The 25,756-nt window shown below is 45.0% G+C and overlaps 1 protein-coding gene across 1 annotated transcript in view; it reads right to left on the reverse strand.

Moving 5' to 3' along the window:
* Positions 1-25,756, reverse strand: part of Col22a1 (collagen type XXII alpha 1 chain) — a 258,754-nt gene that overhangs the window by 111,714 nt on the left and 121,284 nt on the right. The window contains exons 24-31 of the mRNA XM_076556018.1: positions 13,682-13,735; positions 12,995-13,048; positions 10,601-10,654; positions 8,653-8,706; positions 5,710-5,754; positions 5,082-5,144; positions 4,562-4,615; positions 1,123-1,164 (exon numbers count right to left, since the gene is read on the reverse strand). Coding sequence (XP_076412133.1) covers positions 1,123-1,164; positions 4,562-4,615; positions 5,082-5,144; positions 5,710-5,754; positions 8,653-8,706; positions 10,601-10,654; positions 12,995-13,048; positions 13,682-13,735 — 420 coding nt within the window. The remainder of the gene's footprint in view (positions 1-1,122; positions 1,165-4,561; positions 4,616-5,081; positions 5,145-5,709; positions 5,755-8,652; positions 8,707-10,600; positions 10,655-12,994; positions 13,049-13,681; positions 13,736-25,756) is intronic.

Below are 25,756 nucleotides of genomic sequence, written 5' to 3' on the forward strand. Positions count from 1 at the left end.
CTATGGGGTTGTGTAAGTGTGTGTATGCAAGGATATGTGTGCCTATGTGCATGTTGTATAAAATTGGGTTTTGTCATATGGATATTCCACGACTTACTTAATCCTAAGTTATAGTCATGTAGATATTTTGTAATTTGTCATCATTATAAGCAACACTAGTTTTTAGATAAATGTAGCCATCCTGGCAGGAAAGAATATATTCTAAAGAAAGACATTGGTACCCGCCCTATGAACAAACCCCTCAAGAAATTTGATTTCCCCCAGGACACTGGTGCTGGTAGAGGGAAAAGGCTAAAACCTGGTTCCAGCCAGAGGGGGAATCTGCCTCCAGGCCTGCCAGGACTTGCAAATGGAGCCACATGCAATGTCTCTGTCAACTGCCCAAACAGAATCACAAAAAGCAGAAGCAATATTGAAATAAAAAATAATTCCAAAACCAGGCCCATTGCAGAATTCTTGGGAATCAGGTAATTGATAACTAAAGTGGACATCTTATATTTATTAGTATAAATTAAAGATCCCAGATAAAAGCTACATCTACGCTAAATATGCTAACAGGTTCTGATCAGACCTTTGTGATCATGGGAAAGTGGAATGTTGCCAATACAGAATCTTTTGCTGTCTTTCCTCCCTTCACAGCCATTCATGTTCACTGCTGTACCTGACCTAAAACTTTACCCACTATTAGGCAAGAATCTATTGGAATATATTAACAGACCACCAAATGAAAAGCTAAGAATGTCATCAGACAGCCTTGAAAATCCCTAGACACTGAAAATGTCTGTGGAAGGTGGGAGAGGAATCCTAGGTTATGATACTGTGGCCCTACCCTGAGCAAATGGCTTCTTGTCCCCAAATCTCAGCTTCCCTGTATGTATGGATGGATATGTATTCTCAGTGTCTATGATATATTCTGGTGAACAGTAATTGTGCTTTTGTTGAATAAAGTGAATAAAACAAGGAAGAGCTTCCTAGCTAATGGTGAACTTATCAGAGCATATTAATAACTAAGTGGTGAGGGGTGTGTGTGTTGTGTGTGCATGCACACATGCACAAGTGTGGGTGTAGAGGGAACCTTGAGAATTCAGAAGAGGGGATAAGATTAGGGTCAGAGTAACTTACACTTCCAGGTAAGCCAGGGGGCCCTGCTGGACCAGCCTCACCCTAGAAGAAATGAAAAAAACATGATCTTAATCCTGTCGATTCTGCTTATGCCAGAAAAGGTCTATAATAACACATCCCCCCCAGAAAACAGAACTATTCTCCCTGGACAGACTTTGATAGATTATAGTTAGGTGGGCCAGGACATGGGGGGATAGGCAGACAGATACACATATACACTCTAAATTATAAAATATCTCAGACATGTATTTTAAAGTATCTAGACTGACCTGTGTATCTACGGGTTAACTAAGTACCATGTATCACTCTAGAATTTTGAAATAATAGTGAGGATACTGAATTTGTTTCTACTGCTGCCATCAAAGGCAGTGTTTGACCTGTTATAGCGAATGCTCCCACACATGTGCTTTAGCTCAGTAGCCACACTGAAGTCTAGTCCCCTTGGAGATACCCCAAGAGCTGCCCAAGCCCCTCTGAAGAGGCAGGTTCCTCTCATATGCATATATCCTTACATATACCAGGGCTGTTACCATAACAGCACAAGTTTGGGAGCTGATTCAGTTGAACTTGAAACTCAATTCTACCATATCCATAAGCACTAAAAAGGCAGGGTTCCTTTGCTTGTTTCTTCTGTTACAAAGTACATTCTAACTTATGGATCTCACCTTTGTGAACTGATTTATCTCTGTAGGTAGGTCCACAAAGTATTTATATTTTCAGTTTTTCATGTATGCAAAATGATTGGTTTCCTAATGACATTTTCATGTATTTATATAATAAATATATGGTGCACTCTGCTCCTGAACCCCATCCTCCTGATGGTTCCCTTCCTTATCCAAATAGCCTACCTTTACTTTAATGTCATATATATTCACCTCATCATATATGTCACCCACATACACATTTTATAAAATCTAGATGCCACATATGAGAGGAAGCATGTGATATTTGTCTAAGTCTGATTTATTATTGTTAATGTGATTTCATCTGTGTTGTAAAAATAAAGACCCCAAGACCCAAAAGCCTCAGCCCTGCTCCACAAACACAGGCGAGCAGCCAGACAAGCAGCCGGTTTCACACTCAGAACCCAGCTTTTCACTTGGACTGACATGGCAGAAATTCCAGGAGCACCTCCCCGAGAGTCATGGGATGACTGACTTCTCTGCCTCCTTCCTCATAGGGCAAGTCCATGTTCTAGAGCTCTGGAGACGATCATGCCTACCCTATCATCCTGCCATTAACAAAGCCAAGGGATCTAAACCCAACGCTTCCTTGTGGGGGCTGTGGACAAACACACAAATGGGTGCAAATGGAGAGAGAGGCAGGAAGAGGTGTCTAAAGCAGAGGACACAGGATGCCTTGGCAGAAGTCTCCTTGTCCATCCCCGGATCTGTACAAGAAGAATGGTGGTCAGTAGGGCGGGTTGCAGAAGGGAGGCTCTCCAACTTTGAGTGAGAGGCTTGACTTCACAAAAGCCATAGGTTTGAGATGACTTTGACATTGATAGGTCTGGATTCCAATCCTGCTTCTCTGTGTGTTTTCAGCTCTCAGTCGCCCTTGACAAGAAGAATTACCATCCCCAGTTCCAAGGTGCTAAGTATAGGGCAAAAGGACCAGGAATAGGAATGTATCAATGGAAGGCAAGGCTGAAGCAGGGACTTGCAAAGCCCAGTCAGAGAGGGGCAGTGTTACCTTAGTGTCTTATTTTACACGTATTACCCAAATCTCTAGGGAACCTAACGTGACCCAGATTCTTTAGCAGCCTACATGCAATTCTGCCAAAACAATTACAGCTTTGTGGTCTCCCTAAGCCTCTGTATTCTGGAAAGGAGTATCTCTAATAGAAATTGCATTTCTGAGAATCCAAGTTTGAACATAAGTTCCTGGAAAGAAGCGGCATCTTTTCCAGAACCTTCCATGGCTGATTAACTGATGAGGACTTCAAATGAGGACTTTGTGAATTCCTCATTGCTGGAATGTTGCAGGAGCCATCCCTTTCCCACCCGTGTCCGATCTAACAATCCGTGGCTGTCAGGGAAACCTTTTGAAATGTATTAACACACAGTACTAGCTTCCACTACCCCAAAAGCTAAGAGTGTCATCATGTAACATCTGCGGCCTGCAACAGAAGTTTCCCCCACTCTGCTGCAAACCCCTCATCTGATGCTTCCACTGGTGTATCTGGAAAGCATCTTCACATCTGACCTCCTTTGTTCTGTTTCCACTAAACCTTTGTGAAATCCCTACCTCGTGGGAAACACAGTATTCGGGGTGACCTAAATCTGTGTTCCCAGGTCACAATTGCTCGTATTTCATGCCAGGACAAACTATCTCTTATTCATTTGAAGTGAGAGCTATTTCTTAGACATTAAGAAATCAGCAGACTTGCAGAGCCTCACCCAGGGCCATGCTGTCAACATGGCTGAAGTCAAGGAATGGGAAAGGCAGAAGGCAAGCTGAAAATGAAGTGTGGAAAGTGCAATGTCAGAGCAGACACCTTTTGGGAGAAAGGAGACTACAGGCCTCTAAGCATCGCTGACCCCTGGAACCAAGAAGTCAGCTCTACACGCCATCACTTGTAGCTGAAAAATTTCCTGTGTCCTGGCCTGCCGACAGTCGGGACAAATCTCTCCCACTTGCACTCCCCAAGTAAACACACAGAGGCTTATATTAATTAAAACTGCCCAGCCATTAACTCAGGCTTACTACTGACTAGCTCGGGCTTACTACTGACAAGCTCTTATGCTTAAACTCAGCCCATTTCTGTTAATCTGTACATTGCCATGTGTTCTGTGGCTTTACCTGTGTGCCATTACATGCTGCTCCCTGGACGGCAGGCTGGCATCTCTCGACTCAGCCTTTCTCTTCCCAGAATTCTCCTTGTCTGTTTATCCCACCTATACTTCCTGCCTGGCTATGGGCCAATCAGTGTTTTATTTATCAACCAATCAGAGCAACACACCCACAGCATACAGAACATCCCACAGCAATCACTCTGTGAGTCTACTGGGAGGAAGTTGGTCAAATATCAGTGGGATTGGAGGTCAATGTGGATGAATGAATTTCCTTCCTTCATGATCAGCAGCTTGTGACACCAGGAACTGAAACTGAAGGACTTTGACAACTGGTCAGAGTGAGTTCTGGGTCCTACTCTGGTCCTGGGTGGAGAAATGACATTCTAAACTGCCCCAAAGAGCATAAGATCCCTTCCCTATCTAGCCAGAGGCTTTCTTGGGGGAAAAAAGAATGTCAGTGTTGACAGATCCTTAAAACAGAGTAACAATGCTTCTGTGTGTCAGGGTTACTCAGAAACATGCTTTGGAGCAATACAAATGCATCCTGTAAAACTCACTCTCTGTCCTCTCTCTCTCTTTCCCCTCTCTCCTCTGGAAATCAGCTAGGAAAGTTTGTGATGAGGATGAAAGCAGGCAGCTCCTACCTTTTCACCTTGGTCACCTTTTATCCCAGGAAGTCCCAGTTCACCTTTTTCTCCCTAAAATAAAAAAAAAATACAATTCAGAAGCCTTAGAACCCAAAGCAATGCTAACCACTGCCTGTCAAGGTAAGGGCACTTTGGCCTTGGGCAATGGGGCTGTGCGTTCACACCTGTTCCCCATCCTTCATCACTGTCCTTGCCTCATTGCCACAGTGAAGCCTGACTCCAAGCAGGCTCTTGAAGCAGCTGACTCATGACTTCGGTGTCTCACATCCCTCATTTCCTCTGAAGATGCCCTGCTCTTCCCAGAGGTGTCTCCCCAACAGTCCTTTCATCTCTGCTTAAGGGAATCTAGACTCTGATCTCTGTTCATTTCTCCCCCCTCAACACTGGGAATTATTCTATTCTCCCAGTCAAAATCAACACCTCATCCCAAAGGTCTTAGACTCCAGAAGAGGCCCTCTCTCCTTGGGCACAATCACAGTGCCCAGTAGCCCTGGTGGGAAGAGGCAGTCACACTTACCTGGTCTCCTTTCTCTCCACGCACTCCTGGGAAGCCCGGAGAACCTGGAAGGCCAACTTCCCCCTATGAGAACAAAACCAGTAGGTAACAGTGGGAGGTTCTCCCTGTGAAAGAGGCCCTGGGTCACATGCTTTATGTCCCCTCAAAGATTTCGAGCTTAGTGACATGGAAAGTAGAGCCTTGCACAAAGGAAAATTCTAGAGAATCTGTTTTAGGGTACCCCAAGCTCCTTCCTGCTTGGGTCATTTCCTCTCTCAGGAACCCTCATCCTACCTCTCTGGGTATCTGACTTCTCCATCCTTTTAGGACTCAGCCACAATGTCAGCCCTTCCTTCACCATCCTTCATGACATCCCTGGCCCCCTCCTTAGGGTGGCATGTCTCCCTCACTACCCTGTTCAACTGTTCTTGTATCTTCTCGAAGTTCCTAACTGGGCTCTAATGCTCAAGACAACTACTGAGGCATAGGCCACGCTGAAACCTACTAATCAAACAAATGAAGGCATGCAATAACTGTAATGAACTTTCAAAAGACAAGATTCTTCTTTAAAGTTGAAAATGTTTATCTAAGATATAATGTATAATGATGATTCTTTAGTTAAAAGAATGAGTTGAACAAATAAACCAACCTTTTCACCAGGTAGACCTGCAAGGCCCCGCTCCCCAACTTCACCCTGTAGACAGAGTAACAAAGCTCCATCATCTTCTGTGCACACCTTCAAACATGGCTGTCATTCCTCAGTTAGGCCCACACAACCACAGTACCTGCAAGCCACTGCTCTGGGCTCTCTGAGAAGGAACATTAAGTCCCAGAGACCCCGAGGCATGAAGTCAAAGTATTCATTATTTCTACAGAGAGGCATTCCACGCTCCCTCATCCTGCCTTCTGCTTCCCCTCAAACAAAAAACAACTCTTGGCATGTCCAGAGCTCATGCACATTGTGTCTACTCATCATGAAGCCAAGCATTTGCAATTCAAACCATCAAGGAGCCCATACCTAGGACTCATGGACCTACCCCCGCCCCCAACTCCAGGTCTCAGACACATCAGGGAGCCTGAGACCCCACTCTTGGGTCACAAATGAAGAAGCAGCTGGGGCAGAATGTGTCCCTATGACTCAGGGATCCTGGTTATTGTTCTATTTTTTTCATAAAAGCAGGCACTCCCCTGTGCTCAGAAGCAGGGAAGAGTTGAATTTCTTCTTTTCCCAAATGTGTTACAATGGGGGAGCATCCTGGGAGACTATTTCTGTTAAAGAACCCAAGTTTCTAGGAGAAAGTGTGCCCTGAAGAGGTTCACACGAGTTCTTGTCCCTTGTCAACTTTGTTCTCATCCATAACATTTCTGCTGTAGTCTGAATGCTCTCCCTAAAAAGTATATATTAAGACATACTATTCAGTAAATTACTATGGGGCGGGGCCTTTGAGAGGTGATCAGTCATGACGGTAGATTTTTCATGAATGGGATTCATGCCTTTACAAAAAAAATGCTTGGGTGAGCCCACTGGTCTCTTCTGACACAGAGACTGCTATCCTGTAAGTGTCCATCTTATCCTGTACCTTTGGTGCCACCATAGCATCTAGAGATATAAGGATCATCTGTAAAGCAGAAAAGAGTCTGGCAGCCTCCAAACCTCCCACACCTGGACCTTGAACTTCCCAGCCTCCAGAACTGTGAACAACAAATTTCTACTGTTTTTAAATCACCTAGCCTGCAGTAGTTTGTCATAACATACCAAAGAATTGAGACATATCTCCTACTAGCACCAAGCAGGCAGGCTGACATGAGAGAAGGGATCAGAAGGGCCCCATCCCAAGGCTGTGTCAGCAGGCCCTTGCAAGAACAGGTGCATGGCAGGTTGGTTTCTAACTATAGGTCTTAAAAATCACCAATTCCTTCAAAGGAAATCTATGCTTAGTATCTGTCACACTATTTAATAAAAAGCCTCAGTATACATATCCATAGGAAATGTGGTTTTCTGATGCGTAGACACATGAATGAAAGATTGAACCAGTTGGTGATGTGGATTTTTCCCGGAGCTGGGCCAAGGAAACTAACTGGTAGTAAAGGCTTATCAGAGAGGAAGGCAAAGAAAAGATTGCGGAAAGAGAGGAGGGAGATACAGGAGAGGGAAAGGAAGACCAGGAAGGCAGTGGGGATGAGGAAAACCAATGCGTGTTTAGTGTACACATCCGTCTCAGCCTGGAGGTCTGGTTCCATGAAATGATCCAACATACGGAGTTAGCACACTCTGAAATCCTCTATGCCTCCTCCAGTACCCATCAATACCCCCACGTTTACAGCACATCTCGTAAAAACTGCCCTAAACAGAGCTGTGCCAATTTTTCGCCACTCAAGTTTTCAGTTGGATTCAGCTGGGATGGACTCATCTGCTGTGTGAATGGCTTCCTGGGTGGAGCCGAGGAAGAATACGCGACACAGTGTGGCTGGCAACTCTGAACGCCACTCAAGTGCACACTGAATTTGATCAGTGGCCATCCACAAGGTGACCTGATAGGCTTTCCCCTGGCTCAGTCCCTGTCAGTACCATCTACAGTCCAGGCCACTCTGTACTCTAACTGGCTGAATGATTAAACCCCTCCATATTCTGCATGTGCTTATGTAGGATCCACACTGCTCCTGATTGTGGGCTGGAAGGGGACACTATAGAGCTGGGAGACAGCGTGTCAGCCACTGTGTTTAAACAGCACACACACTGTGGAGCAGATGGAGGGTGGAGGGGCAGTTCTCCTAACACAGTCTGGCTGGCTACAATGTCCCTCAGAACGAGAAGTTGGCAATATGCGTAAATGCACATCAGGGTATAGCTCTCCCCTCTTCTGGGTTGACTATTCTGTGCCCTAACTGGGCTGGGATTTTTTGAGCTGCAGGCTTTGGGAAGCAAGATCCTGCAGCCCACCAGGAGAGTCCACAGTGAGGAACCCAGGCAAGGATTGAAAGCCATTGCCACAAGGCACTGGACTGTCCACTTTCACGGCAGTGTCCTGCCAATCATAGGCTAAGTGGCCTGCTTCCCCAGTCAAGCCTCATGCTGCCCCATCTGCTGGCAGCCCAGTGGGTGAGGAACTTGCAGTGCCCCAGCTGGACTTCTCTGCCATTGTGTTTATGAATGGGCCCAGACACCAGAGGTCGTGGGAGGGAAAACTAAGGGAAGAAAGACAGAAATACGGGGAGGAAGAGAAGGAGGAAGTGAATTGTCCCTGTCTCCTTGCTTATTCCTTAGCCAGACAAACAAGTCGGTGGATGTGATGTCTTTTTCCCAGGTCTGCAGCATTCCTTGAGGCCTCCCCTCTGCAAGCAAGTCTCTCTAGCAGGACCACGCCATCCCCTAGCACTTTTCCCCAAGAGGTGACCTTGGTTCTGCTGTGTCCAGACTGGGGATCCCAATGAAGCCCCATGGATCTGCCAAGCCAGTTAACTTGCTCTTTGCCAATCATCTTCACACTTCTATTGAGGCCCCCAGTGACACACCCAGATGAAGAAAGTTACGCATACAGCCACACAACCCCAACTGGAGGCACAGATATAATATGAATGGGAAGAGTCATACCCGAGGTCCAGGCATTCCAGGCACTCCACTCTCCCCAGGGTCCCCTGGTGCTCCCTGTGGGAAGACAATGCAGAGTCAACACCAAAGGGACCTAATGTGGTTGAAGACACCCATTGCTGGATGTGGATGGGTCGGGAACAGGGCCATCTGTGTATAGGCGATTCTGAACTCTCATTCTTTCTGGCACTCTAAATGCAGGGCACATCCTATATCCCATACTCCCTAGCTCAGTTACTTAAAACGTTTGATTGAGTACAAATGGCATTCTTTCCCTTCCGAGAGATTTAGACTACAGAAAGTGTGACGATACCCTTTGATTTGAAAATAGGAAGGACTCAGTTAGCCAGGGAGAGGAATAAATAATGTTTACATAAATTACCTTAAATGGTGGTATCCCAGGGATTCTAAATCAACATACCACAGAGATACTGTACCATTCACAATAGTCATATTATGGAATTGTTATGACAAGCCCAGGTGCTTGTCAACAGATGAATGGAAAAAGGAAAATGTGAATATATGTATGTGAGTGTGTCAACTTTATTCAGCCATAAAGAAAAATGAAATTATGCCATTTGCTGAAAATAGATGTAACATTAGATCACCGCATTAAATGAAATAGGCCAGACAAAGAAAGAAAAAAAAATTGTTTTCTCTCATTTGTGGTTCCTAGATTTTCTAGACACATAGAATCATGGGTGTGGATATGGGATGAAAGCAGACAGGCTGGAGGAAGGGATGGGAGTAACGAGGAGAAGGGAGAGGGGAGGACTGACCCTGGTCAAAGCCCATGGTACACCTGAATAAAAACGTCTTTCTGAAACCCATTACTCTGCTCAACAAAGATAAGCAAATAAATGTATATGTGTCCATATCCACACTTATACTACATTTGTTATGAGAACAAACCTGAGTCTAGTTCAATGAACTTCACCAAAATATTAAAAATTTTCTTCTATAGCTCCCTCTCAAGGGCTGTGGCTAGGCACATCTGACCAGATATACAGTTACAATTTAAGAATAAAGTTTATGGCCAGGCAGTGGTGGTGCATGCCTTCAATTCCAGCACTCGGGAGGCCAGCCTGGTCTACAGAGCGAGATCCAGGGCAGGCACCAAAACTACACAGAGAAACTCTATCTCAAAAAACAAAAATAGAAAAAGAAAAAGGGCACACATGCAGACAAAACATAAATGTTTAAATTTTTTTAAAAATGAAAGAGGGGCCGGGCAGTGGTGGCGCACGCCTTTAATCCCAGCACTCGGGAAGCAGAGCCAGGCGGATCTCTGTGAGTTCGAGGCCAGCCTGGACTACCAAGTGAGTCCCAGGAAAGGCGCAAAGCTACACAGAGAAACCCTGTCTTGAAAAACCAAAAAAAAAAAAAAAAAAAAAAAAAAAAAAAAAAAATGAAAGAGAGGCTGGAGAGATGGCTCAGAGGTTAAGAGCATTGACTGCTCTTCCAGAGGTCCTGAGTTCAATTCCCAGCAACCACATGGTGGCTCACAACCATCTGTAATGAGATCTGGCGCCCTCTTCTGTATACATAATAAATAAATAAATAAATAAATAAATAAATAAATAAATAAATAAATAGAAACCTAGTTTTAAAAAAAATAAAAAATAAAAATGAAAGAGTATTCACATGAAGCATTTAAAGTATAGATTTGATTTCTTGACTCTCCCCGCCAAAGGTCTGTTTGAATGATCCCCGCTGGAGACTTGTATAAAAACTGAAATCTCCCATGACTGATTTCTCTCCAGACTGACTTTAATACTTTCAGGGCCTTCCTGGGTTGCCCTGTTACATCTGACCTTGTAAACCCAGCCATTTCAACTAAGCCTTGGTCCAAAGCCCAGGCGAGCGACTCATTTCAGAGCTCAACTACCAGGAACCTCCTTTGCTCTTTGGTTTTTGATTCTCAAACTCATGCCACCCTGTGTGGACCCACCTTGGAGCCAGGCAGGCCAGGTGGTCCATCCAGCCCATCCTTCCCAGGTGGCCCCTGGAGCAAGAGAGGAAAGAAATCACATGAAAACAAAGGCGGGTTTAGGGAAGACTTGTGGGGGATTGATTAAAACCAGGAGGTGACTCTGCAGTGAGACTGGGATGCACAGCCCCACCCACTCTCCAGCTATCTCTTTTTTTTTTCAAGAAGCACCCATCTCTGCCAGCCAGGTTTTCCTCACATTTTGCCAGGACTACACAGTTATTACCCTCTGGTCCATGCCCTGGCTCATTTACTATATATGCAGATAAATGAGGGGGAAGGAAAGGACTCTATTCCTAATCTTGGCTTCTAAGAGGCCCTGTAGACAAGGTAGCACCATCCACATTGATCCTGTACTCTGCTCCTAAATTTCTTGGTTACACATCTCTTTCTTCCCACCAAGGTCTTCCCTTCGTCCTGTCCTTCAAAGAAGCCAATCCCAAGCCATGGGAAGTCATGGCAGCCTCCATCACAGCTGGCATCCTAGCTGAGGAGTTTCATGCTGTATCTTCTGATTTTACTCCACCCCAACCCGAAGATGCTACCCCAGCTGTGGGGGCAGACGAGAAGACAAGGAATCCCAAGGTGGAGTGGCCTCCTTGGAGTCACAGAGGCTCCTGGATAAAACCGTGAGTTCCCCCCACTACACCTAAGATGTGTTATCATTTCCGTGCATCTTCAGCACACACACTCCGTCATGAGGACAGATGGGAAACGAGTTCCTTCACAGACCACTTTAGGGGCTATTTCTTAGTATCTATTAGTACTATTAAGTCAACTTCTTGTTTGTTTTTGATCTTTGAAAAAAGAGGGGGTCTCACCATGTAGCCCTAGCTAGCCTGGTACTCATTATGTCGTCCAGCCTAGCCTTGAACACACAGCAAACCTCCTACCTCAGACTACTACATGCTGAGATTATAAGTATGTACTACATGTCTACCTTAAATTTTCATGGCTTTTCTTTAATGATCCTGCTTGCTCTTCTAAATGAGAATGTTCTGCCATCTGATTAAAGAATCCTCTATCTGTGTGTCCGCAGCTCTGGAAGGTGGCAGTAAGCAAAAGGCGAGAGCCCCCTGCCCAGAGTAGGTCTGCAGAGTACCACAGCCACAGGAGAAGGAGTCACTAACAGCAATGGAATCATGGCAATGAACCAGAAAAATCAAAGTCCAAAGCCAGAGCTGAGCCACAGCCTCATCTTGATAAAACAGTCCTATCTTTTCTAAAAATGCTGTCCCCACAGTCCCTTCCCTCTTCTGATGGTCCATGCTCATCTGAACACTTTGTTTTCTGTTCTATTCAAGGTAGAGTCTAGCTGTATAGCTCAGGATAACTTAGAACTCGGTAACTCTCCTGTCTGAACCACTCCAGTCCTGGAATTACGAATGTATCCCATCATGCCCTGACTGATAAGCACACTTTCAAATCAACTCACTGCCACTTGTATCCTCACTGGTGACACTGCAGTTGACTGTGCTTAAAAAATGTCTCTTGGGACCTATGCATTAACCAGGTGTTCCTGCAGGTCACATTCCCGCAGGTCACCTGAGCATGAATTCACACTCATCCATTCACACTGGCTTGTGCCTTAGCTGGGATGGCTTTAACCTCTGGTCCTATCTCCCATGTCTTATAGCTATGTCCACAAAGGGCTCTATGACCCACATAGAATGGAGAGAGCTGCTGTGTGATGCACATTCTGCAGCATCCAGAGCCTTCATCCGTGCCCTGGCCTTTTTACCCAGCAGCTCCACAAGAAGCTTGTGGTAAATAAATCCCTCAAAGTAGGCTCCTCAAGTTGTAGGGCATTGAGTCAGTGCAGTACCTGGATTTGGGGTGAGAAAGTATTCTTAGGCCACTCCACCAGTGTGTCTATAAAGAGTCTTGTACCCAAGTATCAAGGTAACATATCTACCTTTAGCTGCATAGCTATCCTGTAACATTAAAGCCAGCTGATTTCCTAGGTCTTAGAAGAAACTAGAAGGCTCTTAAATTGCTAGGGTCTTTCCCTTGTATAAGTGGGAAACATGGTCAGGAAATAAAAGGATGGGGTAGTGACCCTTTGGGTAGCCCTTAAGAACAAGTTGTTACATTTTAGTGGAGGGACTTATGGATGTGCCTTTGGAAATAAGAACAAGGGTAGCCTGGGCTGGTGGGAGGCAGTCCCAGGAGACAGCAGGAGAGAAGGGAGAACCAGCCTATACTGGCCTCAAGCTCCATGCTAAAGGAAGGGGCTTCTGAGGGTGTCACCAGCTCTGGGAGAGAGAGAGTCCCGCAGCTAGGGACAAATGTCTGCCTATTCCTGACATGGGACACTGTAAGGGGACAGGCAGAAGATAAGATAAAACAACTCACCATGTGACCAGAGGGCCCAGGTTTTCCGGGGAAGCCCAGCTCTCCAGGTAAACCCTGGAGAAAGGAAAAATATAAAAACTGTTAGTCTATTTGATTCTAGAGTCTTGTCTTGATGCCATCCCTGGCACAAGATCGGGCCTCGCTGGCCCTAAGGAGAGTACCTCAGGGTGTCTACCACCCTCCCTGCCAGCCATTGTAAACCATAGAATTGTCCTATATTCACAATTGTTGAGTGACTTCACAGCTTGTCTGCTCTGCAGCTAAGAATACTGCCGTGTCCACCCATGGCCAAATGCTTGTCAGGACTCACCTCCCTCTGCCCACTGGAGGGTCTACCTTGCCCAGTACCTGCTATGAGGACAGTTTCCCAGCTAGCTCTTAAAGGATGAGAAGGAAGGATGTTAACAACTACTGCCCTGTTTTCTGAGGCCAGACCACAAACAGCTATGTACACTTGAATAGTGGTCCAGCATAAGACACCTCCCATGCCACGTTACAGGAAGGTACCAAATGTTAGGTTGGCTTGTATGCCACTTATAACCACTGGATCCATGAGCCTGAGAGGTATCTGCATTCAGGGTCTTCCTATCTGTGGCTTTATCCTGGACTTGGGCAGAAAAGGGCCTTTCCCGGCCCTTGAAAATGCTATCCAAGGTCCTCTTTGAGAGAAAGTCAAGCCAGGCTTACCGGAGGTCCTCCAGGTCCAGGGAGCCCTGGAACACCGGGTGGTCCAGGCGGGCCCTATATAGAGAGAGGGTGTGGTTATAAAAGTACACAGAGAAACTACCTGGGACAAACTGCTGTTGGAGAGAGAAAAGGGTAGGCAGTGTGGCAGGATGGGAGGACTTCAGTTTCATCAGCCTTGCCGAATTTCAAGAAGAGAGAAAAAAGTGATAAAGGGGAAAATGTGAAGCGAAATTTGCAAATTACTAACAAATGTCCTATTTGATGTATTGTGGGGGGTATTAGTGTATTGATGCAAAAATGAGTTGCATTCTTTTACGTTGCATTTGTTTAACTCTGTGAAGCTGTGTTACTTGGCCTGTCTAAAACACCTGAATGGCCAAAAGCTCGGCAGGAGAGAGAAATGGGTGGAGCTGCCGGGCAGAGAGAATAAATAGGAGAAGAAAACGGAGGAGCAAGAAAATGAGAAGGAGAGGAGGACACCAGGGGCCAGCCACCCAGTCACCCAGCCAGCCACAGAGTAAGAAGGGAAGAAAAACATAGGGAATAAAGAAAGGTAAAAAGCCAGAGGCAAAACATAGAAGAAGTAAAACAGGTTAATTTTAAGTTAGAAAACCTGGCTAGAAACAAGCCAAGCTAAGGCCAGGCATTCGTAAGTAAAAATAAGTCTCCATATATTTATTTGGGAGCTGGGTGGCAGACCCCCAAAAGAGTAAAAAGGACCAACTACATGTACACTGGTTAGCTTGGGGCAATTTAGCACAAACAAGGGTCATCTGGGAAGAGGGGACCTCAACTGAAGAACTGCCTCCCTCAGACTGGTCTGTGGGGGCATTATCTTGATGGCCGATTCATGTGAGGGAGGCCCAGACCACTGTGAGCAATGTCACATATATATAGCAGGTGAGCCTGGGCTATATATGAGAGATAGCTGAGCAAGCTAGTGAAAAGCAAGCCAGTGAAAAGCAAGCCTGTAAGTAGCTCCATGGTCTTAGCTTCAGTTCCTGCCTTGAGATTGGGCCTCACTGGCTTTGCTCAATGATGGACTATGACACATAAGACAAATAAACTCTTTCCTCTACACCTTATTTTTAGCCAGTGTTTTATCACAGCAACAAGAAACCAAACTAGAAGAAACCTGATTTATGACCTAGGATGCTGTTTTATGGTTAAATTATGGGAACATTTAAGGAGACCACACACACATACGTACATGCATGCACAAGACTCTCCCAGAGTACTCTTAAGTCACCAAACACATGCCACAGCTGATGTCAGTGTCAGCATCACAGAACAGACTGTAGGTCTTCGGCCATCGTCTGCTGAATTCCTAGGTTCATCTAGACCTCTCCCCTGCACACCCCCACTCCATGGGGACCAGTCTGGCCAGGAGTAGGGATGTGCACTGTCTGTGTACAGTGCACAGGGGTGTATACATCCAGAGATGTGTACAATCCCAATTACCCATTACCCATGCTGATACTTTTGGGTCCTGTAAAGGCAGGGGAAATGGTAAGTATTATCTGATAAGAAGGCAGGGCTCATGTGTCCATGATCATGAGGTGGGGAGGGGTGGGGTGTGGAGAGGAACCTGTGAGCAGAGTAGGAGGTAACCTATGGACATGGAAGGCTGAGGCAAGAGGCTCGGAGGAGGCCCCTGAGCCCTGGGCAGAAGAAATGACCAACAGGCTAGACACACGACAGCAGGTCGGAACCAGCTGCATGAAGGCCAGTAGAGTCCGCTTTGTACAACAGCCAACAGCTCCATAAGAGGACAGGGTGCTCCCACAGCAGGCCTTGAGATGCCAGTGTGAAGAGCTGAGATTTTACCTTAGGAGTAACTGGGGGGGGGGGGGGTTAAAAAGACATATGTCAGCCATGTAGATTTTTAGATTTTTAGATGGCATGTGGAGGCCACCAAGGGCAGAGACATGTGCTGGGTCACTATGCAATGATAGGGCCATGAGAGGGAGTGGGGATCGTTCCTTATCTGTAGGTTCGTGACAGTCCTGCCAAGTGACTGCTTCTCTGAGAACATTCAGGCACATGGTAGACGAAGACTCTGCAGGGCTCGTGTTCTGGGTTCTGGTGGCGGCCCGTCCTTGCCTTTTTTTTTTTTTTTTTTTTTTGGCCTGGCATTTTGTATTCTTCCAGAAGTATTTACAGCCTCTGCCAGCCCCGCCCCCCCCATACACACACCTTCTAGGCGCAATAGAAGGCACTAAGTCATGTGCTTGCCTAGGTCACCCTCTGGACAAGCCCCTCTCTGGATGTGTCCTCTCCCACTCCCACCTCTCTTCTTCATAAGTCACCCCCCCTCTTCTGAGATGGCTCCTGTTGCCTGGGTCTCCTCTGTGGCCAAGGCCAGGGTAACTTCTAATCTTACCTTCGGCTACTCAGGCATCATACATTCTTGTTTCCTCTGCATCTCACCAAGAAACCAACCCAGGCCCTGGCAAGGAGCAGGCACTCAGAAAATGACAAATGTCACCTGGAAGGAATACTTTTAAGGGGCCGTTTTGCATTCAGAGAACAATAATATGACATGGACACTGGAGGGCGACAAAAACCAAAGAATGGCATATTGGTCACCGTCACGAACTGTTCCATTTACAGGCTCTGGGTGGCTCCTGTGAGTCAAACGATCATACACAAAAGCATTCACCAAATAGGGCGTTGGGACAGCATCTGTCCTGTCTGAGATGTTGGCACTGAGTCAGGGCAACCAGGGAAGGCAGCTGTCTTTTCCACAGCAAGCCAGGAAATGCCCTCAGTAGGGATTAAGCTGTCCTGGTAGGACAGGGGCTGGTGAAGGAAGGCATCAAAGGGTGGCTGCCCACCTCACCACATCATCCAGTCCACAGCACCGCGCCATGTGTTGCTCTTGATCGACTCTGTTCCCCTCTCTGCGTATTAAGGGGCCTGCAGAAACCATCAGGCCCATGAATGCACATGCCGGGCCCTGCACCCACCATCCCTGCAGAGGATCACGCCGGCCTCGCAGCACCCAACAATGGAGGTCAACAGCGGGCTTACCTAGACAGACCCTACCCGGCTGGCCGTGGGTACATTTCTCTTTCTTCCCTCCTTACATACCTGGCCATGCAGATGGCTCTGCAATAGTCTGTGCCTTCTAAAACACTTCTCTCAGACATCGGGCCTCCTGGCCAGCCAGCCCATTACTTCTCTGACCTTCTTCTCCTCCTCCCCCCACCCCCACCCCACCCCACCCCACCCCCGCTGCTCCTTTCTGCAAACATCCTTGCTCTGCTGCTATTGCTGATGCCCTGGCTCCCAGCATTCCAGAGCTGATGATCTTTGGTGACTCCCTAGTCAAAACGAAACCTTTAGTGTGTGACAACCAAGAAATAAGCCCAGAGAGTTGAAGGACCATGCTACAGGTCACACAGCTATCTTCTCCGGGGGGTGGGGGGTGGGAGAGGTATATGCCTTCTGAAGGGTCCAACTGGTTCAGAGCCACCTGAATTAGAGGTCATACACATAGGCACAAGAGCTCCCCGTTTAGACTCCCATTTAGGATCAGGTGCTAAAGGCCGGGAACAGGTGTGATGCCATGTGGTCCTGATGCCTCTAGTACAGGATCATTTCACCATGTTACCAACTCCATCTACAGCCACCCCCGGTCTAGCCTTATCCCTGTCGCTGTATGCATTAACAGGACAGAGAGGAGGCACACGATGCTTGGGAGACATAGGAAAGGAGGCAGAAGCCTGCAGCCGCCAGAGCGGAGCACTCCATTTGGCGTTTACACTGTCCAGAGTTTGTACACCTGCTCTACCTCGCTTTAGCCCCCACACTGATGAAGTGAGGCAGACCTTTCCAACCCAAGCTGCAAAGAAGGGAGTGAGGGGGGAGTTAAATCAACTGGGAGTCCACAGGGCTGGTGTTGGAAGAGAGCAGAACACTGTGGTCCAACGCAACTCCCAACCCTGTACTCCAGTCTGGCCTGCCAAAGTCCTGCTAAAGAAACCAGCCTCTTGCCCTTCTTGCAGCCTCATTCTGTGGCTGAGAGAGAATCTAGAGTGGAAATACATCTTTGGGAACTCTGGGTCCAAACCCTCAGCACCCGGTTCTCTGCCATGCACACAGTTGGGGCTTCGCGAAGGTTTGAGGCTGTAAGCACAGGACAGCTAGGGACATCCTTGTGAATTAAACCCACCCACTGCAACAGCCGTGCAGAAGAAAGAGGCTGAAAGCAGCTGGAGACAGTTGTTAGAAAGCTTGGAAACTGTTCCCAGGAGGCATCACACAGCCTTCAGCATCCATTCCAATTTACATAGAGCATCTTGCAAGTCTAGCTGGGGGGTGGGGGGTAGGGTATGAGGCAATGCAAAGCAGCATTCAGCCTGCCCCAGGGACGTGTTCCGCTGGCCTTCACTGTCTTCTGATGGTAGAGATGTTTACAGGTGACAGCAGATTTGCATGAACAGCTGTCGTCTTGCCTCTGGATCCTCTTTCTATTCAGCCTCCCGTTGTTGTCTTTCATTTTTTTCCACAGCTACCTAACTGGCATGTGGGTTCTCATAGGGCAAGGAAGCGCCTTATTCTCCCTACGTGCCCTCTCAAAAGAAATACCTTTAAAAACCAGGATGCTCCACTACCTTTTCCCTTTGTTACAGGAAAGGTATGAGTGTCCTGAGAAAGGAATGTGGCTAACGGAAGATGGAGGATGAGATGCAAGACCCTTCCATGTCTGCAGCTTCCCCGGACACTGCAGTCAAGAAACTCATCTTCTCTGGGCCAAGAGAAGAGCAGGTTGGAATTTATGTGGACATTTAAGGCTTGAAGCTGGGAACATAGCTTAGTGGTATAGTGTCTGCTTGATATGCACAATTCCACATTACTGCAAAATAAAAAGATAAGATGTCTAGGACTTTGGATGCCCTAGATAAAATTATAGATGGCCTCATGCTACCTCAATGGACTTTACCTTCAGAACCTTTATCTCCCAAAATAAAGCATAAGGGTAATACATCATTATCTGTGGACGTCGTGTGGTGTGTGTGTGTGTGTGTGTGTGTGTGTGTGTGTGTGCGTGCGCGCGCGTGCGCGTGCTATTTTTTCTTTTAAACATTAATGAAAACATCCAGCCAAATTAATCAGACTATTAACAAGCAACACATTAGCCAATAGATATAAATGTTGACAAAATGCATGCCTGTTTGTATTATCACTAATGAAAACAACAAAGCAATTACTCTCCATATTAATTAACTAATCAGTTCACTAATTATTAATGAAGCAACATTTAATCCCTATACAGTGACTAAACATCTATCTGATGTAATTAGTAGATACAATGATGACATATAAATAGCCAATTAATCTAATTATTATTAATAAAGAAATAGCAAATAATGACTTCTACCACAGTAGTTCCAACTATGGCACATTTAGAAAGTAGGAGAGAACTCAAAGTCACATGAAAATTGCCTGCAGGAATTAATACAGCAATCAAGTTAATTCCATGTGCAGCTGGGACACTTTTGAGAGAAAGGTACTTATAATTTGTGTTTCCCCCCTGAGGTGTAACTGTGATCACGGCCCATCTCAGGGAATTTCTGCAGAGTTCTACGAGCCTACCCAGCTCTCAAACCAGCCTGTCCTCTGGCTGTGTCTCCTCCCATCCAGTGGTTTTTATTCCTTACACAGTACCAGGTATCATCCCCTTTGCACAAGCATGTAGATGTGTTCAGGTCCCACACAGACTTCTATTGTCCTCATGGGAGAAGATTCCTGCATGGATGTGTGTGTTGGACTCAGAGCCTACTGTTTTCTGAACACCTGAACAAAATTGGAAATTGTGGCAAAGCTAAACTGCTTCAGGTGGCAGTTCCTATTGCAACTGGTATCAGAAAGGGACAAACATCTAAGCATGGGATTGTCACAGACAGCATGCTACCAACTTGCTAAACTCAAGAGCAACTTCCTAGGCAGTGCCAATGAACTTGGGTTTACATTGCTTCCTTTAAACATTGGCAGTGTTTAATGTTCCCATTTCCTAAAAGCACCTGTGAGACTTTGGGATAATTAAAATATGGCATGCAATTCCATCACTGTAGGTGGTATACAGGGAGCACATGCAGTACTTGGTGCAGCCCTAACTCAGTGGGTAAATTTCTACGTTCCTACTCGGGTTTTTGATTGAAGACTGCCTGATTAGAAAGCAAAAGTCTACCATTCGTTGAAATTTTAAGATTAACGTTTAAAAAGCTTTACACCTGTTCACAATTTAGGGATGAAAAGACAGACTCCACTTTCGGTTTAACAAAAGCTGGCTCAAATATTTGTAAATAAAATTAACACGAGAACTGTACAAACTCGCACATTGAAAGGTGTGATACAGGGCTGTGAGAGGGCTCCGTGGTTAAGACTGCTTGCTGCTCATCCAGAGGACCTGGGTTTGGTTCCCAACACCCACAATCACCAGGAACTCCAGCTCCAAAGGGTCTGACACCCTCTTCTGGCCTACAGGGGTACACATATGTACACACACACACACACACACACACACACACACACACACACACACACTAAATCATTTCTAAAAATATACCAGTGTCATGAATTTATAAAGTAGTTGTTATTTGAGTTGTCTGAGCCAACACGGTTATGCATTCTTTATCTACTTAGGTAGCGATCTGTACAATTATACACAGTTTCTAATTTATGGAAAACTTTTAGCTATAAACATGTAGTGCAAAGAAAGTACTCAAAAAAAAAACTGAAGGGAAAAAAAAAACCCAGCAAATGAAATAAAGTCCCAAAGAGAATCTTGGAAGATAACAACTTCCCTGGGGTTTCTCACGTTTTCACACCACATGGTGGACTCAGCCACAAGCTACTCAACTCACTGAGGCCAGGGACACCTTTGACTCAGGAGAAGGTACACTCCACTGGAAGGCAGTCAACAAGACTAGATGCAGTGATGTGTGAATTCTCCAGCAGGGTTTGACAACAGCAGGAGCTAGCACATGTGTCAGCCTTCCCTCCACCCTGGCTTCCCCTTCGGGTCTTTGCCTCCCACCGTGGAATCAACTCTGACTCTGCAGGTCTGTGCAGGAGCTCTCTCGGGGGCTCCCAAGAGCCAATACTCAATGCACAGCACTGCACTCGTCTTCTCTATTGATTATTTTCAACTGATGGTTTGACATCAGGAGGCTTTGGGGATGTACAAAGGGGCTGCCCCTCCCAGACTAAGCTAATCCCTAAACATAGCCAACTAGGTTCCTGAGGACAAGATTTTGCAGTGCAAACCAACCAATCCCTGGTTCAGGTCTCCATTTACTGCCTTTCAGCAGGTTCTTGGCGTGTGGACCTTTATAATATCCCTGGGCCAAATTGCTCTAGGACAAGACCCTAGTAAATAGAGGGGCACCCCATCACCCAGAAAGTGCTGAAACATTTCCAATAGTCCAGTCTTCAGCTGCTACACAGCCTTCCTTCCTCATTGTGCCTTCACTGAAAACCACAATAAAGGCTCTTAGCCATGCCTGCCCTGGATCACTCTAGGACTCTCCTGCACAGCTTCATACATATGGCACTCCATGTTATGAGCAGTGTGAGGAAGTGCCTTACCAGTGGCTGTCATTTCTCATCTTTTGGTCTGGCATGTCTGGATACCAAGAGAATCAAGAGTGATAGAAAAAGAAAAAGAAAAAAAAAACATTCTCTCTGCCTGAGTCTCTTCCTGTCCCACTAGCATGAGGGTCCTTAAGTGACAGGTTCTGGCTATTCAAGTTGTACATCTCCGGAGCGAAGTTGATATACAGCAGATACTTAGAAGTACAGGCTGGGTTAGGAATCAGTGAACCAAAGGGGGAAATGAGGATGGAGAAAATAGTGACCAGCCCAAGAATGGTGGGGGACATGTGCCAGGAAAACAAAGGGGAAATGGCAGAGAAGCAGAAAAACTTGCCTTCTAGTAGGCATGGATGGCTTGAAGGAGGCTTTATGTCTGACATCAGAGACCCACTCAGTGCACCAAGCAGTACATACTGTAAGGATCATAATCCCTTCTGACCCAACCCAGGACAAAAGGAAGTACTGTAGGTTCTGTAACACATCCAAACACTATGAAGTACCTACTGTAAACCCCACATGGCCTGGATCTGAACACAATTTCTGTGTGAATCAGGATGCAGCGTGCTTGGCAAAGCCACCATGAGAAAGCTGGTGATGTGTGCCTGTAACACTCAGCTCAACACCTGGCGTCCAGCGAAGCTCTGCCAGATGAAAATGGCCTCGATGTTAGACGTGAACACAGGAAGAAAGGAGTCTATTTTTCCAGGTAGCAAACAGAGATACAGTAGAAAAAAATTAAAGCTGAAAATAATTTTGTAGAGCTACATTAATATTGAATTTTTTAAATCAAAATCTTTGAGATAATGTCTCAACCATGTTGCTCAAGCTAGTCTTGAACTCCTGGGCACAACAATCTTTCCTTCTTCCATAGCAGGTAGGTCTGTGGGTATATACACTAGAGGGACTGCTGGTGAATGCTACCCTGCCCCACTTTGCCTCCTTATCTCATCCCATCTTACCTTACTAGTCTTTATGAGTCAGTAACTCACCCAATAGCCTAGGCTGGCTGAACTCACCCTGTACCTCAGCTTTTACAAAAAAGGGATGGAGAAAGGAATATGATCTAGTGAATGTTGCAAAGTATTTGATTACACAGTAAAGATGTGTCTCTGCCTAAGGTGGCTTCTGATTGGTTTAAGAAGAAGCTAAATGGCCAATAGCTAAGTAGGAGAGACAGGCGGGATTTCTGGGCAGAGAGAGGAAACTCGGGATGAATTTAGGTGCATGGGAGACTCCAGCCAGACACAGAAGAGTCGGACACATAGAATGGATAGAGGTAAAAGCCACATGGTAGAACGTAGAATAATAAAAAGATGAATTAAGTTATAAGAGCTAGTTAAAAACAAGCCTAGGCTAAAGGCCAAGCTTTCATAATTAGTAAAAAGTCTCCCTGTCATTATTTGGGAGCTGGCTGGCAGGACAGAAAAAGACTTATTACGTATGGTATCTAATGTGGGGACATATATTTCCACATAAGAACTGAGAATGCTTTTTTAAAAAGTTCCAAACATGCAAACACAGAGCCAGACGCAGCTTTCTAGTTCTGCAATCTCTCGGGTAGGCCATGGAATACAGAGATGCAGTTCTTGGCTATTGCCTGCAGGCTTGAGCCAGCCAGCACCATGTGCAGAGTTGGATGGCAGGTTTAAGGCTTGGCTCATGTGCTTTAGAGAAGACTACAGGCATGCAGTAAAGTGGTCCAGACGGAGAAAACCTTTAAACAGATACAGTAAAAAAAAAAAAAAAAAAAAAAAAAAAAAAAAAAAAAAACTGGGTATAGACAGTCATAGAAAGAAAGAGTTTAGAATAATAAAGTCTTTAAAGAAAGAGTAAAGTAATATAAAAAGAATACGCCACACAACAATGGGAAATACACAGGACATCCAGATCCTGAATGGTGTTTTGTTAACTTGGAATTTTTAATATGCTGATGAGTGAGTAGCAGATGCTGGGAGGCACTGGATTGTGAAAGAGACTGCTAAATTAAACCGGCCTATAGACTTTAGGGATGTCTTGGCTTCAGAATGGAAGTCAGAAAATAAATTGCATTGGAAGAGAGTCTATGCCTTTGTTTCCACAGGAAACAAAATGCTATGGATTCCTTTGAAGTTAAAAGAGATCAGACAAGACCAGGGGAGATCTCCTGAGGATCTTGAATACAAACATGAGGGAGGAAGACAGAAAAGACTACAGGACGGGTGATGTATATGCTGATCCTGCTGCATGGGAGCAGTTTTGAGACTGGATGAGACATGATAAATCTTCTTGGCTACAGAGTCCTCATGACTTATTATTACATGCCATCCTTTCATATTGCATGGGAAGAGGTTTGGTATATAGTCCAGACAGACTTATAAAGTTGACAGAAGCCTTTTACCTACTCAAAGAGAAAAAAGAAAAACATCTTTAGTTTACTTGTAAACACCACATGTTCCATACTTGTGTTAATGCAGATATGCATATTAGCTTTAAAAGTCCGTGTGTTTTCAGAACAAAAGGAATAGACATCAATGAAGACAAGTAGCCCAGGTGATCCCACCTCTCAAAATGCCTCTATTGCAGTTTCCTCAAAAGCGTGCATTAAAAACAACTTCAAAGCTATTAGCTGAGATGGTCCCGCCTCACAGACTATTCCAGTCAGAACTTCAGATAAGCCCTACACTTTCCCATCACAGAGAGACTGGATAACAAATGATACAGCTAGCTCTCCCAAGACCTGACCATTATCTCAATTTTCTCAGGGTCCTTGAAGATGTTGTCTCCCCCAGACAACAGGAAGTAATTTTAAGAATACAATGCCCACATTCCCAAGAAGTGGGGTGGTTTTTGGTCATTCAATGGCTGTTTGTCATTGTTTAGGAGGGTTGGTTACAAGTTGTTATTGGTCAGGGAGAAAACTAAGCAAAGGAGATTATATTCAAGGATCTTTTTCTGTAAAGAAGAAGGGGAATATAGGAATGATAGAATAAAAGGGTAGATTATTGAATCTACTTTTAAACTGAAAAAGCACTTATTAGTCTTAAATATTTTACATTGGTATGAATATTTTTATACTGATACAAATTTAAGGTTACTTTTGTTATACTGTATATTTTTCTACTCTTATTTAAGGTATTAGACATATGCAATGCATTTAACAATGTAATGTAAACTTCTAGCCCTTGAAAGTTATTATTACTATTTAAGAGAATTAAGAAATACAGGTTAGTAGTTAGTCATCTAACAATCAAATTTGTGGCCATATTAGGTATGTTTTCAAGATCAAACAGAGATAATTTAGAAGGACAGATGGTCTTAAAACACTTCAGAGATCTACAGAATATAGCATTTAAGATGTTTTAATAATATAAGGCTTTCATGATAGTGAGACACATCTGCTCCTGGCAGCACCAATTTACTTCAAAAAAGGATGGTGGGCATCAAAGAACCTCCATAAGAAGTTGGATTTCATTGTGGCAAAAGTTAGCCTCTGGGAAAAAACTGCCCTTGCCTTGACTTTTAACAGTATGATGTCCAAACTGGACAAGCAGGACACAAAAGAAAGCAACTGCTGAACGTTGACAAGACAAGGTAGGACAGTCCTTCAAAACTCCTGCTTCACAGAAGAGTCTGTCAGATATTCTAGGCCTGTAGGCTGAAGCTGGATGCCCCACCATTTCAGAGGAACCTTGGGTGAGTGTCCAGGCAGCCAGCTGTTTCTGTCATTTCTATAGTTTTGGAAGTTGTTTGTTCTGTACTTCCTATTTATTCATGTAATATTATATCCTCTCAGGTCTCTGATGGGGTTGAAGATTGGATAGCTATAGTTACAGTTTTCCACAGTTTTGACAGAAAGTAAATCAGATACAAAACTTTGGACTCACCAAGATAGGATAGATAATGAAGTAATTTCTACAATTTGGAAAATGCAAATGGACTAGACATTGTGAATGTAATTCTTACCTGATAATTGCTCTTATTGTATATTAGTTTTACTGTATAAAACCTTTCCTTTTTATTTAGACAAAAGGAGGTAAATGTTGTGGGATATTTGTACATAATGTAAAGATATATTGCTGTGATTGGTGTAATAAACAGCTGAATAGTGGCCAACAGCTAAGCAGGAGGTATAGATGGGACTTCCGGGCAGAAAGAGGAAGAGGAGGAGGAATCAACGTGTGTGGAGACATCAGAAGATGCAGAGCAAATAGGATGCACAGGAGAAGAGGTAACAGCCATGAACCACATGGCAGAGCATAGCTTAAGATAAATGAGTTAAGTTACAAGACCTAGTTAGGAACAAGCGTAAGCTACAGGGTGAGCTTTCATATTTAATAAGAAGTCTCCATGTTATTATGTGGGAGTTGGTAGGATAGAGAAAGGCTCATTATAAGTGACAACCCCTTTTAGCTTTCTATTTGTGTGTTTGCTTTTATAACATTTTTACTTTATTAGTGTACATCCACTGTATGGAATAAAGGACTTTAAATTCTA

Source organism: Peromyscus maniculatus, chromosome 20, assembly GCF_049852395.1.
Source record: "Peromyscus maniculatus bairdii isolate BWxNUB_F1_BW_parent chromosome 20, HU_Pman_BW_mat_3.1, whole genome shotgun sequence".
In the NCBI taxonomy this organism is placed as follows: domain Eukaryota; kingdom Metazoa; phylum Chordata; class Mammalia; order Rodentia; family Cricetidae; genus Peromyscus; species Peromyscus maniculatus.